The sequence below is a fragment of the Populus trichocarpa genome, chromosome 6 (genome assembly GCF_000002775.5).
Source record: "Populus trichocarpa isolate Nisqually-1 chromosome 6, P.trichocarpa_v4.1, whole genome shotgun sequence".
NCBI classification, from domain to species: Eukaryota; Viridiplantae; Streptophyta; class Magnoliopsida; order Malpighiales; family Salicaceae; genus Populus; species Populus trichocarpa.
The window spans coordinates 20,580,232-20,597,787 of NC_037290.2; the positions used below are offsets into that span (position 1 = coordinate 20,580,232).

Here is a 17,556-nt window from a genome sequence, read left to right on the forward strand (position 1 = left end):
ATGAGAGTAATGACACAAGTGCTTCAGCCATTTATGGGAAAGTTCTTGGTGGTATACTTTGATGATATTCTTATTTATAGCAAAACCAAGGAAGAACATTTCGATCATCTTATCCAAGTTTGTACCACCCTAAGAAAGGCCAGTTTGTTTGCAAATGTCAAAAAGTGTTCTTTCTTTACAGATCAAGTGGTCTTTTTAGGGTTTATAGTGTCATGGAAAGGAGTCTCTGCTGACCCCCAGAAAGTCCAAGCGATAGTAGATTGGCCTGAGCCTAAGACTATTCATGAGGTTCGTAGTTTTCATGGGCTTGCGACTTTCTATCGTCGTTTTATTAAGGGATTTAGCACCATCATGTCACCTATTACAGATTGTTTGAAACAAGGTGAGTTTAAGTGGAGTAAAGGAGCTAATAGGGCATTTGAGGAGGTTAAGAAGAAAATGACGGAGGCCCCAGTAATACGGCTACCTGATTTTACTAAAGTGTTTGAAGTAGAATGTGATGCTTCGGGAGTCGGTATAGGTGGAGTACTTAGTCAGGAACGTCACCCTGTAGCCTACTTTAGTGAGAAGCTTAATGAGGCAAAACAAAAATACTCAACTTATGATAAGGAGTTTTATGCGGTGGTTCAGGCTTTGCGTTATTGGCGCCATTACTTGCTACCACAGGAGTTTGTTCTTTACTCCGACCATGAGGCCCTCTGCTATCTTAACTCCCAAAAGAAGCTTAATCATAGGCATGGTCATTGGGTTGAATATTTGCAGGCATACTCATTTGTTTTGAAACATAAATCTGGAATAGAGAATAAGGCTGCAGATGCTTTGAGTCGTCGGGTAACGCTGTTATCCGTAATGAGTGTTGAAGTCACAGGATTTGAAAGACTCAAAGAGGAGTATGAATCTTGCTCAGCATTTGGAGAAATATACTTGACATTGAAGGATGAGAGTCACCGTGCTATAAATGGTTATCACCTCCAAGATGGGTACTTATTTCGGGATAATAAGCTTTGTATCCCGAAAACATCTGTGCGTGACTTTTTGATATGGGAGATTCATGCTGGAGGTCTCTCAGGACATTTTGGAAGGAATAAAACCATTGAAGAAGTGGAACGCTAATTTTTTTGGTCTAGCTTGAAGAGAGATGTCGCCAAATTGATAGGTCAATGTCGAACTTGCCAACTCGCTAAGCATAGAAAACAAAATACTGGTCTTTACACCCCATTGCCCGTTCCTACTTGCCCTTGGCAAGATGTGAGCATGGATTTTGTGCTTGGGCTTCCACGTACTGTGAAGAAACATGATTCTATTTTTATGGTTGTCGACCGCTTCTCTAAGATGGCCCATTTTATTCCTTGTACTAAGACCACAGATGCCTCCAAAGTTGCAAAACTCTATTTTGACGAGATTGTCAAGTTGTATGGTCTTCCTCAAACCATAGTGTCGGATAGGGATGTTAGATTCACAAGCTATTTCTGGAAAACCCTTTGGCATATGGTGGGCACTAAATTGAAGTTTTCTACTGCTTACCACCCCCAAACTGATGGTCAAACTGAGGTGGTTAACAGGAGTTTGGGCAACCTTTTAAGGTGTCTAGTGAATGATCATAATCGGAATTGGGATCTGATTCTTCCTACGGCCCAGTTTGCCTATAATAGCTCTATCAATAGGTCAATAGGCATGAGTCCATTTGAAGTTGTACATGGTTACAAGCCTAGGAAACCTTTAGACCTTCTTCCTATGTCCCTTCATGCTAGAGTGTCTGAGTCAGCCGAGTCTTTTGCACGTAGAATTCAGGATTTGCATATTGAGATCACTAAACAGACTCAAGCAAGTAATGCGCATTATAAACTTCAAGCTGATTTACATAGACGACATAATGAGTTTAATGTGGGAGACTATGTTATGATACGGGTTAGACCCGAGCGGTTTCCTTCGGGAGCTAATCGAAAATTACATGCGCGCAGTGCCGGGCCTTTCAAAGTGCTACAACGAATTGGTCCAAATGCTTATGTTCTTGATTTACCACATGATTTTGGCATTAGCTCTACATTTAATATTGAGGATCTAGTTGCCTACCACAAACCACTTCCTATCCCAGATGATCCATTTGAGATACCACTTAACTCCCCTCTTGATGACCCTATTAAAACCTCTATCCCTTTCACCTTGACATCAGCATAAAAGGATAATATTGATGTTATTCTGGATGAACAAGTTGTTTTTAACAGGAATGGTGAGGTTCAACGGTTTCTAGTTCGTTGGGTGGGTCGCCCTGACTCAGATTGCACTTGGATTACTAGAGATACTTTGCAGCAGCTTGACCCAGATCTTTGGGAGTACTATCAGAGTCGGCCAGTATTACACTCGACGGGGTCGAGTTTCTCTAACCCCGGGAGAGTTGGTGGGGACACCAGACCCACACCACAAACTACACGAGTATATGGACGGAGGCGACGTGGGATGGCCCAGCCCATCACGCTTTGGTTGGAGGCCTAAGTCCATTTGGGCCTATTTCATTGTACTTTTATTTATTTAGCCCATTTGGGCCTGCTCATTGTCATTTTATTATTTATGTTAAACAGTTTAATTTGATGGGCCGAGCCCAATAGTGGGATGTCCTAAAGTTTACTATTTATATGTTCTATCATTTTGAGACATGACATTATTGATGATTAATGAAAATTGCAGATTTTGCATCTCCTTACTCTCCTCTCTTCTCTTCTTTGGCTTTCTTCTTCTTCTAAAGCTTCTTTCTTTTCCCGGCTTTAATTCTGTTGTTTGTTGTCCCGCGTCAAAATTTCTTGTATGCTTTTATATGATTGATTGTATTTATTTTTTATATTTTTCTATTTACTAATTAGTTTGAGATTTTAGAATTATTTTCACTGCAAAATATTATATTTTATGTGCTGTAATGAAAGAAATGACTAATCAAATGAAGGTTTTTCTACATGTGGAGCAACCACAAGCACAAAAGCCTACACTACATGCTACAAATGTGGAGTGGCAGGCCATTTTGCAGGAAATTGCAGTGAGAATGGGAAGGTTAGTTTTTTGCCTATATTTGGTTGCGTTTTTCTAAGAAAATCTCTCATGCAATTACAGCACACACAGTGCACATATTTATTCATGGTTTAGCTGTCATGCAAACCTTCCTTCGCTTGTATGTTTCAGGATGGACAGAGAAGAGATCAAGTGATATATTAGCTTCTGTTTCAAGGACCTCACAGAAAATGAGAAAGTTCACATGGGATCTCAATCAGCAGATGATAATCTTCATAGACACCAAAAAAAGAAAGAAAAAATGCAAGGAAAGGGTGATTTTGACTACCGATGAATAGGGTAACTTAATAATCACCACAGTCAAGAACTTGCTCAATCCGGAAGCGAGGAGGAGCTAAGAATACTTGGATGCCACCTACAAATCTGCCTCAGAATCTGGAGGTTATTTTACAAACAGCATATTTAAAGGCCTTCTCTGAACAATTGAACATCTTGGAACTTTAATCACTCAAATCTGTCTTAGATGTTTAGGGTGGAGTTACCATTATGTATCTAACATTAGCAGATAGTTCTATCTTCTTGTTCATTTTACCAAGTTTATCTTGCCTTCAAGGCACAAAAACTCATCAACTACCCTGCGAAGAAACTTAGACTCGTATGTAAAGAGTTCTTGGTGTGGACTAAAGGCCACCATCATCTTTAACCTAAAAAACCAAACTGGATAACAATCATGACAGGCATAACAAGCTGGACTCTATGTACATCTAACATGCCTAAGCCCTGCATGTTGACATCAATTCTTATTTCAGAGTCACAATCGTAGCTAACGAACTTGGTTGTGCTTGTATACTGAATTTATTTGATCATCCACGTGAATATGCTCTTTTAATGTGAAAATATTGCCACTTCTCTATCATCGCCCATTCTCCAGAAGTGAGCATCGGACATGAGAGTGACTAACATTGCAAAGCTTATTTAAATCACACACGACAACAAAAGAAGCGATGAACACAAAGTCAATTATTTACAAACTCAGCATTGTTTATCCTTAAACTTGTACCTAACCATCGATCATTCCATAACATACTGAAGCTTATTTCGAAATCTCGGCGCCAAATAGCTCCCTTGTCACCCTGGCTCTTAGTTCCCAACGATCCACTTTTCTCGTATCTCCCTCACTTTTTATTCATGTCCTCTAGCTTGGTTTTTCTTCATCTCTATAAATGCCCCCACCAACTTCCAAGTTGCTCATTCAAAATTTAGGCAATAGAAACCAAACATAGTTACAAAGATGGTTAGCTTCCCAACTGTTGACAAATGTGCATCCATCGGCAGAGAAAAGCACAGTGTAGTTGCTGACATGGATGGGACCTTGCTTAGAGGCCGTAGCTCATTCCCTTACTTTGCTCTACTTGCCTTCGAAGCTGGTGGGATTTTTAGGCTGCTTTTCTTGCTCTTGAACTCACCACTAGCAGGACTTCTGTATTACTTTGTGTCCGAGTCTGCTGGTATTAAAGTTCTTATCTTTGCTACATGTGCCGGAATGAAGTTATCAGATATCGAGTCTGTAGCACGTGCTGTGCTGCCAAAGTTTTACTCTAGTGACCTTCATTCTGAGTCGTGGCGTGTGTTCTCTTCTTGCGGAAAACGTTGCGTTCTTACTGCAAATCCAAGAATTATGGTGGAAGCATTTTTGAAAGATTTCTTGGGAGCTGATTTGGTTTTGGGGACTGAGATATTAACTTATAAAGGTAGAGCAACAGGGTTTGTTCAGAGCCCGGGAGTACTTGTGGGGAAGAACAAGGCAGATGCGCTTAAAAAGGCTTTTGGGATGACACAACCAGAGATTGGACTTGGAGATCGTCATACAGATGCACCCTTCATGGCTCTATGCAAGGTTAGACGATAGTCTAGTGGTCTTCTTCTTCTTCTTTTCATTTTTCCCCTTCATATATCATTGGGCAGAAGCTGACAGATTACCTTGATCAAAACTACAGGAGGGCTACATAGTGCCACCTAAGCCAGAGGTTGAAGCTGTAACTACTGACAAGCTCCCAAAACCAGTCATCTTCCATGATGGCCGGCTAGTCCAAAAACCAACACCATTATCAGCACTACTCATAATTCTCTGGATCCCTATAGGCTTCATTTTAGCCTGCTTGAGGATTGCAGCAGGGTCACTCCTGCCTATGCCAATGGTCTACTATGCTTTCTGGGCACTTGGTGTCCGTGTCACCATAAAGGGAACCCCACCTCCCCCAGCCAAAAAATCAATTGGTCAATCTGGTGTCCTCTTTGTTTGCTCACACAGAACCTTGCTTGATCCCATATTTCTCTCCACTGCCCTTGGGCGCCCTATTCCAGCAGTTACATACTCACTTTCTCGTCTCTCTGAAATTATCTCACCAATCAAAACTGTTAGACTCAGCCGTGACCGAGCTGCAGACGCATCAATGATCAAGAAGTTATTAGAAGAAGGTGACCTAGCTATATGTCCCGAGGGAACTACTTGCCGCGAACCGTTTCTTTTAAGGTTCTCGGCTTTGTTTGCTGAATTAACAGACGAACTCGTTCCAGTGGCTATGGCGAATCGCATGAGTATGTTTCACGGAACCACTGCAAGAGGCTGGAAAGGGATGGATCCATTTTACTTCTTCATGAACCCTAGCCCAGCATATGAAGTAACTTTCCTGAACAAGTTGCCACTAGAGCTAACATTAAGTGGTGGGAAATCTAGCCATGAGGTGGCAAACTACATACAAAGAGTGATTGCTGCTACTCTCTCCTATGAATGCACTTCCTTTACTAGGAGAGACAAGTACAGGGCACTTGCTGGGAATGATGGGAATGTGGTTGAAAAGACGAAGGTCCAAGCCAACAAAGTAATGGGGTGTTAATTCTGTTTGTTCCACAATTTGGGTTTAATTATATACCTCTGTGAGTCAATCACCAATTACCATGCGCCATTCGGGATCAGTACTTGTTTCAATTTTTAAGTTGGGGGAGAAAGGGATATTTCCTTTCATTTCAAATTAATGTCATGTTTGGTAGAAATGATATTTGCAAATAATAAAGAAGCAAAATCAAGCCCAAGTGCCTATTCAGGGAGGATGTATTGCATACGTAGCTAGATATCCATGCATTTTTCCTATAGTTAGCTTCAATGGCTGGTGTTATTGTATCAGTACTGAAGTGTGTTTCTCTCAAGTGTCAGATTCTCAAATGAGCTAAATCTAACAAAAAACGAATAGAATATCACTAGAGGGTGTTAACAAGAGAACCAGAGGGTAATGGCTAATTGTGTTAAAAAATTTCATTCAATCGCTAGAGATTTCTAGGCATTTTCTTGTGATCAAGGTCAGGACAGAGATAATTCGGAGCTTGAGACAAATATACGCAAATGTATGGAGGTAAGCAAAAACATTGCTGTTAGCTCCACTGGGTGCAGTTTTAAGGATCTTTGGAAGGTATATCCATTTAATCACGAATCACATATCTATCCATGCCCAGAAACGGGATCAATAGTTATAGAGTTATCGGATGATGTCTGTAACCTACCAACATGCAAGTAGATAAATTTAGCTGTAGCATAAAACTTTCTTGATCAGAAAAATATACAAGAGCACACGCAAAAGAACATAGCAGCAGGCAGGCACATGTAGTTTTTTGACTTGTTACAGGCCGATGCTTAACACAACAACACGCACAATCATAGCTGCTCAGAGGCCTCTACACTGCCACTGGCAGTGCTTATCACCAAACAGTAGTCTATCCATCGGTCTTCCTTTTCTCCTTAGTGATCTCCTTTGGTGGCTTGACAATAAGGATGGGACATTTTGCATGGTGGGCGCAGTAGTCACTTATACTTCCTAGGAGTGCTCTGCGACGAGCAAGATTCAGTTACTAATTAATAGACAGATAAATTGACAGCTAGCATGGAATGAGCTGCTAGTAATTAATTACCTTTTGATCTTGCCTAGACCACGGCTGCCAACAACAAGGACATCAGCCTGCATTTGCTCTGTGGCTCGACAAATTTTGTCTTTCGGATCCCCTTCAAGAATAAGAGTTTCTGCTTTGATCTGCTCAACATTTGATAACATGAACAGAAGAAGAGCCTTAACTAATTACCTTTGAGATAAATTGGACTCGGGATTAAATTTTACACAGCTTGTATGACCTTATGAACTAAAAGAACACGATGAAAGAGCAAGAGAAGGAATTAAACGATCATTTCTGACTTCAATTTTATATGATCAGTGGCATTTCATTTGGCCTTGAAAACCATTTACTCGTAATACTAATAAAGTAATAATTAGCTTCATTACTTTTTTTATATATTTAACTACCATCTTATCTTTGCACATCTGTAATGCACGGGAGAGTAGCGCCGTAGCATTTTCTGCCAGCGATTTCCTCACAGATTCTATGATCGAAGATGATGCATAAAAAGCTGCTGCATCATTATAAAAGCAATCAATCTGTACGTGATTATGATTCCCACATCATCATAACTTGGCAAATAAACACTACTCAAATTAAGCTTTATTCAGATGCACATGACATAAACAAGGGATCTTAAACCTGCTCCACCAGAACCAGCAGGGTACATGTAGTGCTGGAAGGGCTGTTGAACATGAACCAGTGTGACCAGGCCAGATTCTTCCTGGCTCGGTTCAGTTGTTGGAACAATGCCATCAACAAGATTGTCAAGAGCCCAGTTAAGAGCATAGAAGCTCCCATCACTGTCGTCAATTGCCACCATAATCCTCAATCTCTTTCTGATTTGCATCTCCTTTAACGGCTGATGCAGCATCTGCTCTTGCATTACTTCTCTTTCTAAATTTGCACCCGTCTCCATTGTTGCCACTTTCTCAACTCTTAATTATATAAAGGAAAATTTTTCGTCACTCGCACCTTAAAAAGTTAGGGCGCTACGTGGGAATTTCTTTTCAGCCAAATTTGGACACTTGGTGTTCATGCAGGTAGAGTTTTTCAAACTTATCATGCATGGCCAAACAAGACAGTTTGTAATAACCACAGTTAGCAAATACTAGCTGTCGATCATAGTTTTGAAACCCGACCAGTTCATCGATCTAGTCAAGTGATCGGGTCACGGGTCAGATGGGTTGACCCGGGTCAACCCAAAAAAAAAACCTATAAAAAAAATACATAACTAGTTACAATGCAACACTTACATAAACCAAATTTAAATTATAAACCAACAACATAAATTTAATTCAATATCTAAAACACAAACAAAATATAAATTCTAAAATATTTAAAACAAAACATCCAACCACATAAATTCTAAATCAACAACACATTCACTTTTGTTGAATGAACACATTAAGTTCTTCTGTGTCCATAGAAGCAAAATTTGGATCAAATGTCGATGGAATTGAGCCAATCTCGTCAACACCTAATAAATCATCTGCATGCTCCTTTGAAACTTCATCGTCACAATCATCTTCAATATCATTAACATTTATGACATCTACATTTCAAACACAATTAATAAATAAATATTATATGTTAAACAAAATTTTATTTTAAATAATATTTATCACTAAATAATCAATCATTAATTATCATCATCTAAAGTATCTTGCATGGTCATAGTTGATAGAGCTTGGTGAAAACTCTCTGCTTCTTCAGCTGTCAAGATTGACGGGTCATCTTCAACTACCCAATTTTCAATGTCACAAATTGTCTCAACATTAATTGGATCATAATTTCGTCCTTTCCAATAATTCCTATATATTAAAAGTGAAGATAAACACAATATAAGTATTAATAATATTACTAAACAAGATAAAATAATATTTAAGGAATTAGAGAAAAGAAAAATACTTTTGTTTCAATCTTAGATTGCAGTGGACGTAAACAAGGTCATTAAGCCTTTGGTGCTCCAATCTATTTCTCTTCTTGGAATGAATATGTTCAAACATACTCCAATTTCTCTCACATCCCGAAGAACTACAAGTTTGACTTAACACTCGTATAGTCAACTGTTGTAGATTTGGAGCGCTGGTTCCATATGTCATCCACCATTCATCTATATAAAAAAATAATAAGTAAAAGGAGACTATGTCAAATAATATTTTTAAATATAAAAATTATATACCTGGAGGCATAAGGGTGCAATTATTTATTTCGGACACTCGACCAAAGTCATGTTCAGCATTCCTAAACAACTTCATCTCACTTGTAATCTTACTTTGCAATGGTAGATTTCCATGTGCATACTTCTCAAGAACATCTAGAAGTCCAGAAATGGTGCTCATATGTTTATCCATTATATTTGCATCATATTGAAATCGAGGATTCAACCAAAATGCCGCTGCATAAAGATGTCTATAAAATTGTCCATCCCACCGATTACTGATAATGTCTATGAAAGGTTTCACTCTAGCCTTTCTCTTTTGAAATCTCCTCATCATTTCTTCTTTTGCATGATGAATAGCATCATACAAATATCTCATCGAAGGTCTATCATCACCATCAACTATTCGTAGAACTCGAATTAAAGGCTCACTCATTCGCACAATTATTGCACATTCTTCCCAAAACAGAGAGTCTAGCACACTCTCAACAAACTTTTTTCCTTTGTTATATTTAGCATAAGCAGATGAGACCCATTCCCTAGATGTCACCATAGCTCTCAACTCATCTTTATGAGCTAAAATGCTTTGCAATACAATGAAATTGGTAGCAAAACGAGTAGGAGCAGGACAAAGTATTTCTTTTCCTCCAGTGAACTTCCTCATCAAATACAATGGATAACAATGATTATAAATGTACTTTGTGATACCAGAAGCATGCTCAACAACACAACAAACCGACTGCAATTTACCAATGTCCTGGAGTATGAGGTTGATGCAATGAGCAGCACAAGGAGACCAAAATATTGAAGGAAATTCTTCCATCAATAACTTGCCAGCAGCAACATAATTTGCAGCATTATCAGTCACCATATGCACAATGTTTTCTACCCCAACATACAAAACAACCTCTCTAAACAACTGATACAACAATCTAGCAGTCTTTGAGACATCTGATACATCCACGGTTTTCAAAAAAATTGTTCCTTTAGGACAATATACTAAGAAGTTAATTAAAGTCCTCCTCTTCTGATCTGTCCATCCATCAGTCATTAATGTGCAACCAATCTTCTTCCAAATCTCTCGATAAGTCTCAACATAAATCTTGACTTCATCAACCGCTTTTGCCAAGTAATAACCACGAATAGCATTCAAGTTTGGTCCTTTATAACCAGGACCCATGGCTGTTACAGCATCTATGACATGCTGATAATACACAGAATTAACAGCATTAAATGGCACACATGCATCAATCATCCACTTCGTTAAAGCAAGATCACACCGTTCAACTGCTTCCTTCCTTTGCCAACAATTCTGAATAGACTTTTGAGCACCAGGAGTTGTTCTCGGCATGAAATATGTCCCTAATATTGCAGATTTCTTCTGCTTTCCACAACTTGTAGTCGATTGTTTTACAGTGCTGGTGCTTTGAATCTTTTTCTTTTTTGCAACCTTCGGTGGTAACATATGTTTTTTATTACTGACATCCTCATCATCCTCATCATCACCATCATCATCATCTTCTAATTGCCTAATCATCATCTCTTCATACTCCCTTTGTCGTGCATTAAATGGATTGAATTCTGCTTGCATTTCTCTAACTCTTTTTTTTGTTTCAGCATTTCCTTTAAGATTCAAAAGCATTTGATGTCGAACATCAGGAGGACATTTACGACATTGTTCAACTTCTCCTTTAGCTCCAGCTAAATGTTGCTTAAATCGATTAATGCCACCACCCGCAAATACTTTAGCACAATATAAACAAACTAATTTTGTTTTTTTACACCCAACACTAAGTTCAGGAGCTTCTCTACAATGACCCCATGCCAAATCTGTTCTTCCTCTACTACCACTTGACATGGAAATTGAAGGTTGAGATGATTGGGCCGTTGAAGGATCACTACTTGGAGTACTACCATCATGTGAAGACATTTTCAGAACCTAACATAATTTACAAGAGGGAATATAATTTCAAGCCAAATCACTTTGCAATCCATTAATTAAATTATAGAATTGGGAGAATTTAGTATATAAATATACTAGGAAAGGAGAGGCAATGATGCCGATAAAATCTCCCAATTCTTTCATGTTATTAGTACACAACTAATATTCTCTCCCGTTTGGACAAGAAAAGGCAAATTCAAGAGGAGGGAGGGCGCCATCTATATTTAAATCACACGTTGTTGCCCAAAAGGAAAAACAAAAAACAAAATCATAGCAATTCATGATTTAGCAGAAGACAGATTTAGCAATTCATCATTTATGGTTAATTATCTAGTTATCCATCACACGTTTGCTTTCGTTCATGAACAAAGACAGATTAATCAAAACAACAATTCAATCACCAACCCCTATCCATGCACTGGCTGGTAGATGCATGGAATTTAGCAGAAGCAAAGGCAGAACGAACAAACACACCAACAATTACTAGCCAAAATATTTTAACCATAATCAATAATTCTTACAACAATTTCAATCTCTGGCTATAACAGTTCTTAGAACAAAATAGTTTCAAACTATGGCTATAACAGTTCCAAAAGCAAATGCACTGAACCCCTATCCTAGTTTCCTCATCCATTTTCAACACTTCCTAATAGTAGAGGAAGTTATTACGCTGCAGAAAAGAAAGAACAGAGAAACATACCTGAGGTTGAGATGACTGGGCTGCAACTGAATCAATGAGACTGAATCAACGAACAGCAAAATGATGCCCAGAACTGCAAGTTCAAAACACGGCCAAGAATAAAGAAAAGAGAGAGTGAAAGAAGAAGATTTGTGAATAGAAACAAGAAACTAACCTTTTTCGCAGTGAAACAACAATGATCAAGACGTCTTCGGTCTTTTGCTCTCCTCTGCTCCTCAGCTCATCGATTGAAATTGATGTGTTTGTTAATTAGGTTTGCTCTGTAGTTTGTAATCAAAATGCCCAATTCTGCTTCATTGTTCTTCGTCGTTTTGGCCTTTAAAACAAAGGCCAAAACGACGTCGTTTAACATCAATCAGTCTAAAAAAAATAGACCGGGTCTCAGCCGGGTTTGACCGGGTCGACCGGGTTTCACCGGGCCAACTCCCGAGCGGGTTTTTGCCTCCACCCGGACCGGTCCCAGGCCCGGGTCCCGAGTCGACCCGCCGGGCCGGTCCGGGTCTTAAAACACTGCTGTCAATGCCCGAGCGCAGCCACGATAAACTCTTATTTTGCAATATTATTGAGTCAACCTGGTGTGGTGACTCATAAGTAAACTTGGTGATTAAGTAAACTAGATGTCAATTGACAAAATTTAATTTGATATTTTTTTTAAAAATAAAATTAAAAACAATGTTAAATATTTAATATTTTTTTATAAAAATAAATATTAAAAGGATAATATTTTAGAGCAGTTTTAAACTTAAAATCAAATCAAATTAAAAAAAAAATTGAGCCTTAATTTACCTTTCAAGCACAATTAATGTTTGAAGCTCATTCCTTGTATAAGAATCCATAGATAAAAAGTCATAGGCTACCAAAATTCATCCGCTTGAGAGTTCTCCCCTACGCTTGTTTAATGACCTTTTCTCTTCTTTCTTAAACTGCGGCCGGGTACTGTAACATGAAGAAAATAAAAGAGTTTAGGACCAAGCCGTTAAAAAACATTTAATATCTATCAACATTTGACTATGTATCAAGACACGTATAGCTATAAATTCAACACAGTGAAATAATATTTGTGTCCAACTCAAAAAAATTAATAAAGCTAGTTATTAAAAGTAAAATTATCTTTTTTTATCCTTCTTCATTTTTATTTTCTATTAGATTTTATCCTTATGATTTAGATTGTTGTTTTATATCTTAGTAATTTTTTTGAATTGATATTTTTTTTCTAATTTTATCCTTCAATATTAAAGTAATTCAAAACAAGCTTCCTGATTAAACAAAAATTTAGGATTTCACGGGTTATAAATTTAAAAAATTAATTCTGGTTTCGGGGATTCACCCCAAGTTTGCTTGTTTTTTTTTTTTTTAAGTTCATGTTTTTTTCAATTTCATCATTCAAACATTAGATTGTTTGATAATTAAGCTTTATAGTTTTATTTAATTTATTCTGACGAGATTATCCTGATATCATAACCAGGTCACATGTTTTGCATGTTAACCCGAATGGACTCTGGTCGAGTATTTTCAATCTTTTTTAATTATATTTTTTTCTTTAATTCCATCATTCAATATTGAATATTTTGTTTGTTAGATATTGAGCTTTGATTTTTTTTTCATTTTACTTTTTATAAGGTTACCGTGTCTTCATTTAGTTTTTTCTTCGTTATTAGATAACATCTTTTAACATTTGATTTTTAAAAAATTGATTTGTTATTTTAATTTTATCCTTACTAATTGAGAATTGATCTTCATGATTTTATTTTTTTGATTTCCTTTCTATGAGGCTTTCTTAATCTCATACTCATGATTGAGGGGTTAGCGAGTTAATCTGGTTTGCCTTTTTTTTTTTTTTGTTGTTTTTTTATTTTAGTTTCACTCTTTAATATTGGGTTGTTTGAAAAATTGAAACTTGAGAGACCAAATGAAAGTTTTTTACGTTTTTTATGGAAAAAGTGTTTGTTTCTTACTTTTATGTTAACTTTATCCTTCATCTCTCAATTAGTTTTATAACAATAATATAAAACTTTATTTCGTAAAATATACCGTTAATTAACATGGGAATACTTTGCAGCACATAAGGTAAGTGAGAGAAATGAAGTCGAAAGAGATACCGGGCCATAACAAAATTTCAAAGGACTAAATTAAAGAGATAAAAAGTCAGGTGACCAAAGTATAAAATAATAAAAAGTTTAGGGATTTAAAAAGAAAAAACTGAATATGAATATGAAAATGTAAGAGGACAAAGAGTTGACTAAAACTAAATGTCTTCTCGTCAAGAGTTTCTGTATTTAGTTGGCTGCCACGAAGACGGATAGCTGAAATGGTTCTTTAATGGGGAAAAAAAAATAGAGGGCTAGAAGACGGCCACGGCGTTTTCGCTAGCAATAATCTTCTCTGTATTTTTACCCTTTAAACATCACAATCTTTATATCAATTCCAGAAAATAACAATATACGATTTGTAGCATTTTAAAATATTTTTAAAAAAAAATATTAAAAAAAATATTTTATTTTATTTTTTTAAATTATTTTTAATATTGCCTCATTAAAACAATCTAACAATATAAAAAATAATTTTAAATAAAAATATATTTTCAAATCTATAAGAAACGTGATTCCAAACCGTTCAAATGGCATCAGCAGTGACGTGCCTAGCCAACCAGTTAAATTAATTACCAAATTTTAATGTCATACGTATGTCTTTATTTATGGATAGTTATCCCTGCATCTTTCTTTCCTACAACTAGCATTGACAAGTGAGAGTCAGATGCTGTTGCTAATTGTTTTTCGGACTCTTCCGGCTTGTTTGTTTTTATGTTTTAAAAATATTGTTGAAAAAATTTTATTTTTTTTATTTTAAATTAATATTTTTTAAGTATTTTCAGATATTTTGATGTGCTGATGTAAAAAATAATTTAAAAAAATAAAAAAAATATTATTTTAAAATATTTTTAATAAAAAAATAATTTAAAATACAACCGGAAACTCACTTTCAATTCTTAATTACTTGGTATAAACGGTATTCTTGTCTTGCTATTCAAGGATGCTGAAAATTCAACTGGTAGACTTTTATGCTTTCTCACGGATCTCTTCTAATAATAATCTCTCATCTTTATCAACAAGATTTTTTTTTACATATTTCAAGTTCAAAATAGCTAGAAGACGGTGGACCGTGCGTGTAATTTTTTTTTTTTTAGTTTAATGTGGGTGTCCGGGTCAGTTTGCGCGCACCTCGACTAATCCCACAGACCCTAAAATTAATGACCATGTAAGCTTCCAGTGACCATCATATGAGCAACCACAGGGCTCGAACCTGAGACCACAGAGGGAGCAAACTTCTTGGTCCCAAACTCTTACCACTGGGCCACCACCTAGATGGTTAACATATTTTTAAGTTTAGAATGAATAGAATTTAGAGATGGGAATAATTATTTTTATGGTGAAATTCAAAAGTCATTAAACTTATAGATGAATCTCAGAAGAAGGGGAAAAATCCTTATCTGGACCTCTTGCTTGGATAAATCAGGCAGTAAAATGCAAATAAAAGGTGAAATGATATAAAAGCGAAATTTTTTATTGAAATAACATATTATTTTAAAAGGTTGGGAATCGTGATATTTAATTAAATTTAGGGCTAACATGTAAATCTCAAGAAAAATAAATAAATAATAATATAATAAAAACTATGGTGTAATGAGATAAATAGTAAATAAAAAGAAAAATAGGGTAAGAAGATAAAAGAAGAAGAGTTTTAGGCAAGAAATGTATATCTTTCTAGTAGCAAAAATGAAATTCAACTTATATTAAATCATTGTTTTTGTAGTGTATTGAGATTTGTAATTAAATATTAAATTGTCCGATGTTTATATAATTTTGAATTTAATTTAAATATGTAAACTTATGATGTTGTGTTAGTTTTTTTTATTGTATCCGAAATAATTCATGCATAATTATACTTCTTAAATTTGTTTTTAAAGATTCATATATTTTATATTGATAGTTTATATATGTAGTGAACCATAATGACATGTGATGGCTATAATGTGGCTGAGTTGTAATGTGATAAGTTTAGGATGAGTGGACAATAAATGAGATATGGATTGGTTAAATATTGAAGTGTAACAGGCTCTAGTCAATAACTTAGGATCTCATAGTATAAAAAAAATTCTGCTGAAATTTTAATAGATTTTTTAATCAAAATTTCTTAGTAGAATGTATATGTATATAAAACAAAGATTCACTCTAAAGTTATAATATTTCATAAGACATTAAGTATGATTACAAGTAAGTAATTTTTTTTTATTGGAGGATGATACATAATCGGTCACCCGGTTCATTATACCATTCAACCGGTTCATAGGAAAAATCACAAAATTTTCAAAAATATCAAAACCAGGGCTCTAGGGCGAGATTTTTTAAATATAAAGTCTTTTTTAATCTACAAGTTGGATAAAGATGTATATTTTGACTCATAAATATATATTTGGAATAAAAAGTTATTGAAATTATAGTTTTTGTGGGAATCGGTCGATCGGTTCATATAACTGGATGGACCAATCGACCGATTAGATAATTTGATTTTTACCTTGTCGTCCGAAGCGTAGTATTTACTAAATATCACTATTTTGAAACGTAAAAATTATCTTTTCGCACTTAAAAATAACGATTTTTAGTAAATATTATGTTTTTAAAGCACGATAAGATGAAAGTATGTTATTTCACTAAATATTTTTAAAATTATTTTATTTTTTTTTAATTTTTTAAAAAATATGTAAATTTTAAAAAAATATCTCCGGCTGATTCAATCATCCGAAGAATTATTGTCTACATGACTACCTACACAAAAATACTCCCTTAACTTGTGCCGGTACCAGATAAATATCATGTGGCAGTGATTTAACTCTCAGCATCCGTAACCCAAAAAATAAGACTCAACTCCACATCATAGACAAATACATTTTAATTCATTTTGCCTCACAATTAACGGTGAAAAAACCAATTGAAATTTTATACTGTGTATATTTTTATGTTTAAAAAATATTTTTATTTTAAATTTTTTTTTATAATTTTGGATAGTTTCAATATACTAATATTAAAAATAAATTTTAAAAAATAAAAAAAACTATAATATAAACCGCTATCAATAATCCCCTCTCTTCAACATCTATTCCAGGAATAAGTACATATCGTAAAATCCGTCATTCAATAAAAAATATATACATTAATTACCTTATCATATTTTTCAAACAAAGTGAATCTTGACAAAGAATTACAATTCATGATGTGATCGGATTGTGATCTACCATCCGCTTTTACATTATAAAATTCTCTGGTTTTATGATATAAATTGTGATAAAAAACCATAAAAGAAAGAATATTTTTTTTCCAATTAAACTCAAGTTCGAGTTTGCGTTTATTTATTTTTTATTTAGAAAAAAGGTATTGATTGATTAATTAATTAATCAAGCAGCAACAACTATAAAAAGAAACAATAAAAGAAGCAGTCGGTATGAAATGAATAGGATATTTGTTTTTGTGTTTAAAAAAATATTTTTTTTAAATAATTTTTTATAATTTTTTATTGTTTTGATGATATAATATTAAAAATATTTTAAAAAATAATTGTTACCTGCTGTCACCAACACTCCAAACGCACGTGACCCCTCGGATCAAAACTGGCACGTTAACAAGTCCGTACATCACTTCACTCATCTCTCCACGTGTCACACCGCCATTGGTTTCTCTTCTCCATGTCTCCACGCCAGCCACAATAACACTCCTCTCTTTCCCACAATACCCCGGCTTGTTTCCCATAATCACA

The 17,556-nt window shown here is 35.4% G+C and overlaps 3 protein-coding genes across 4 annotated transcripts; 1 reads left to right on the forward strand and 2 right to left on the reverse strand.

Moving 5' to 3' along the window:
• The first annotated feature begins 4,288 nt into the window (after nt 1-4,288).
• LOC7455617 (glycerol-3-phosphate acyltransferase RAM2) lies at nt 4,289-5,966 on the forward strand. The gene is made up of 2 exons (XM_002309240.4): nt 4,289-4,897; nt 4,998-5,966. The coding sequence occupies exons 1-2, from the start codon at nt 4,292-4,294 to the stop codon at nt 5,895-5,897; spliced, it is 1,506 nt and encodes a 501-aa protein (XP_002309276.4). The 5' UTR covers nt 4,289-4,291; the 3' UTR covers nt 5,898-5,966.
• Nucleotides 5,967-6,577: 611 nt separating this feature from the next.
• On the reverse strand, nt 6,578-7,959 carry LOC7479499 (universal stress protein A-like protein). Of its 2 annotated transcripts, none has more exons than XM_024602557.2 (4): nt 7,585-7,959; nt 7,350-7,453; nt 6,964-7,082; nt 6,578-6,880 (listed from the first exon to the last, which is right to left on the reverse strand). In XM_024602557.2, exons 1-4 carry the CDS (start codon nt 7,859-7,861, stop codon nt 6,769-6,771), a joined length of 612 nt encoding a protein of 203 aa, XP_024458325.2. In that variant the 5' UTR covers nt 7,862-7,959; the 3' UTR covers nt 6,578-6,768. The 2 variants fall into 2 exon arrangements, with proteins under 2 accessions (XP_024458325.2, XP_052309931.1); XM_052453971.1 differs by having other exon boundaries at nt 7,350-7,456.
• A 1,160-nt stretch (nt 7,960-9,119) lies between these two features.
• Nucleotides 9,120-17,549, reverse strand: LOC112325032 (uncharacterized). The gene is made up of 4 exons (XM_052453755.1): nt 17,365-17,549; nt 11,749-11,788; nt 10,707-11,045; nt 9,120-10,556 (listed from the first exon to the last, which is right to left on the reverse strand). The coding sequence occupies exons 1-4, from the start codon at nt 17,547-17,549 to the stop codon at nt 9,120-9,122; spliced, it is 2,001 nt and encodes a 666-aa protein (XP_052309715.1).
• Nucleotides 17,550-17,556: the final 7 nt, after the last annotated feature.

Bases quoted from the DNA above. Each gene is read 5' to 3' on its own strand.
- LOC7455617 (XM_002309240.4), top strand. From the start codon at position 4,292: ATGGTTAGCTTCCCAACTGTTGACAAATGTGCATCCATCGGCAGAGAA. The intron at 4,898-4,997 runs GTTAGACGATAG...TCAAAACTACAG, and splicing joins CCTTCATGGCTCTATGCAAG to GAGGGCTACATAGTGCCACC.
- LOC7479499 (XM_052453971.1), bottom strand. From the start codon at position 7,861: ATGGAGACGGGTGCAAATTTAGAAAGAGAAGTAATGCAAGAGCAGATG. The intron at 7,457-7,584 runs GTTTAAGATCCC...ATAATGATGCAG, and splicing joins TGCTGGTTCTGGTGGAGCAG to CAGCTTTTTATGCATCATCT. The intron at 7,083-7,349 runs GTAGTTAAATAT...AATGTTGAGCAG, and splicing joins AGATGTGCAAAGATAAGATG to ATCAAAGCAGAAACTCTTAT.
- LOC112325032 (XM_052453755.1), bottom strand. From the start codon at position 17,549: ATGGGAAACAAGCCGGGGTATTGTGGGAAAGAGAGGAGTGTTATTGTG. The intron at 11,046-11,748 runs GTATGTTTCTCT...AAATTATGTTAG, and splicing joins CCCAGTCATCTCAACCTCAG to GTTCTGAAAATGTCTTCACA. The intron at 10,557-10,706 runs GTTAGAGAAATG...TTACCACCGAAG, and splicing joins ATGCTGAAACAAAAAAAAGA to GTTGCAAAAAAGAAAAAGAT.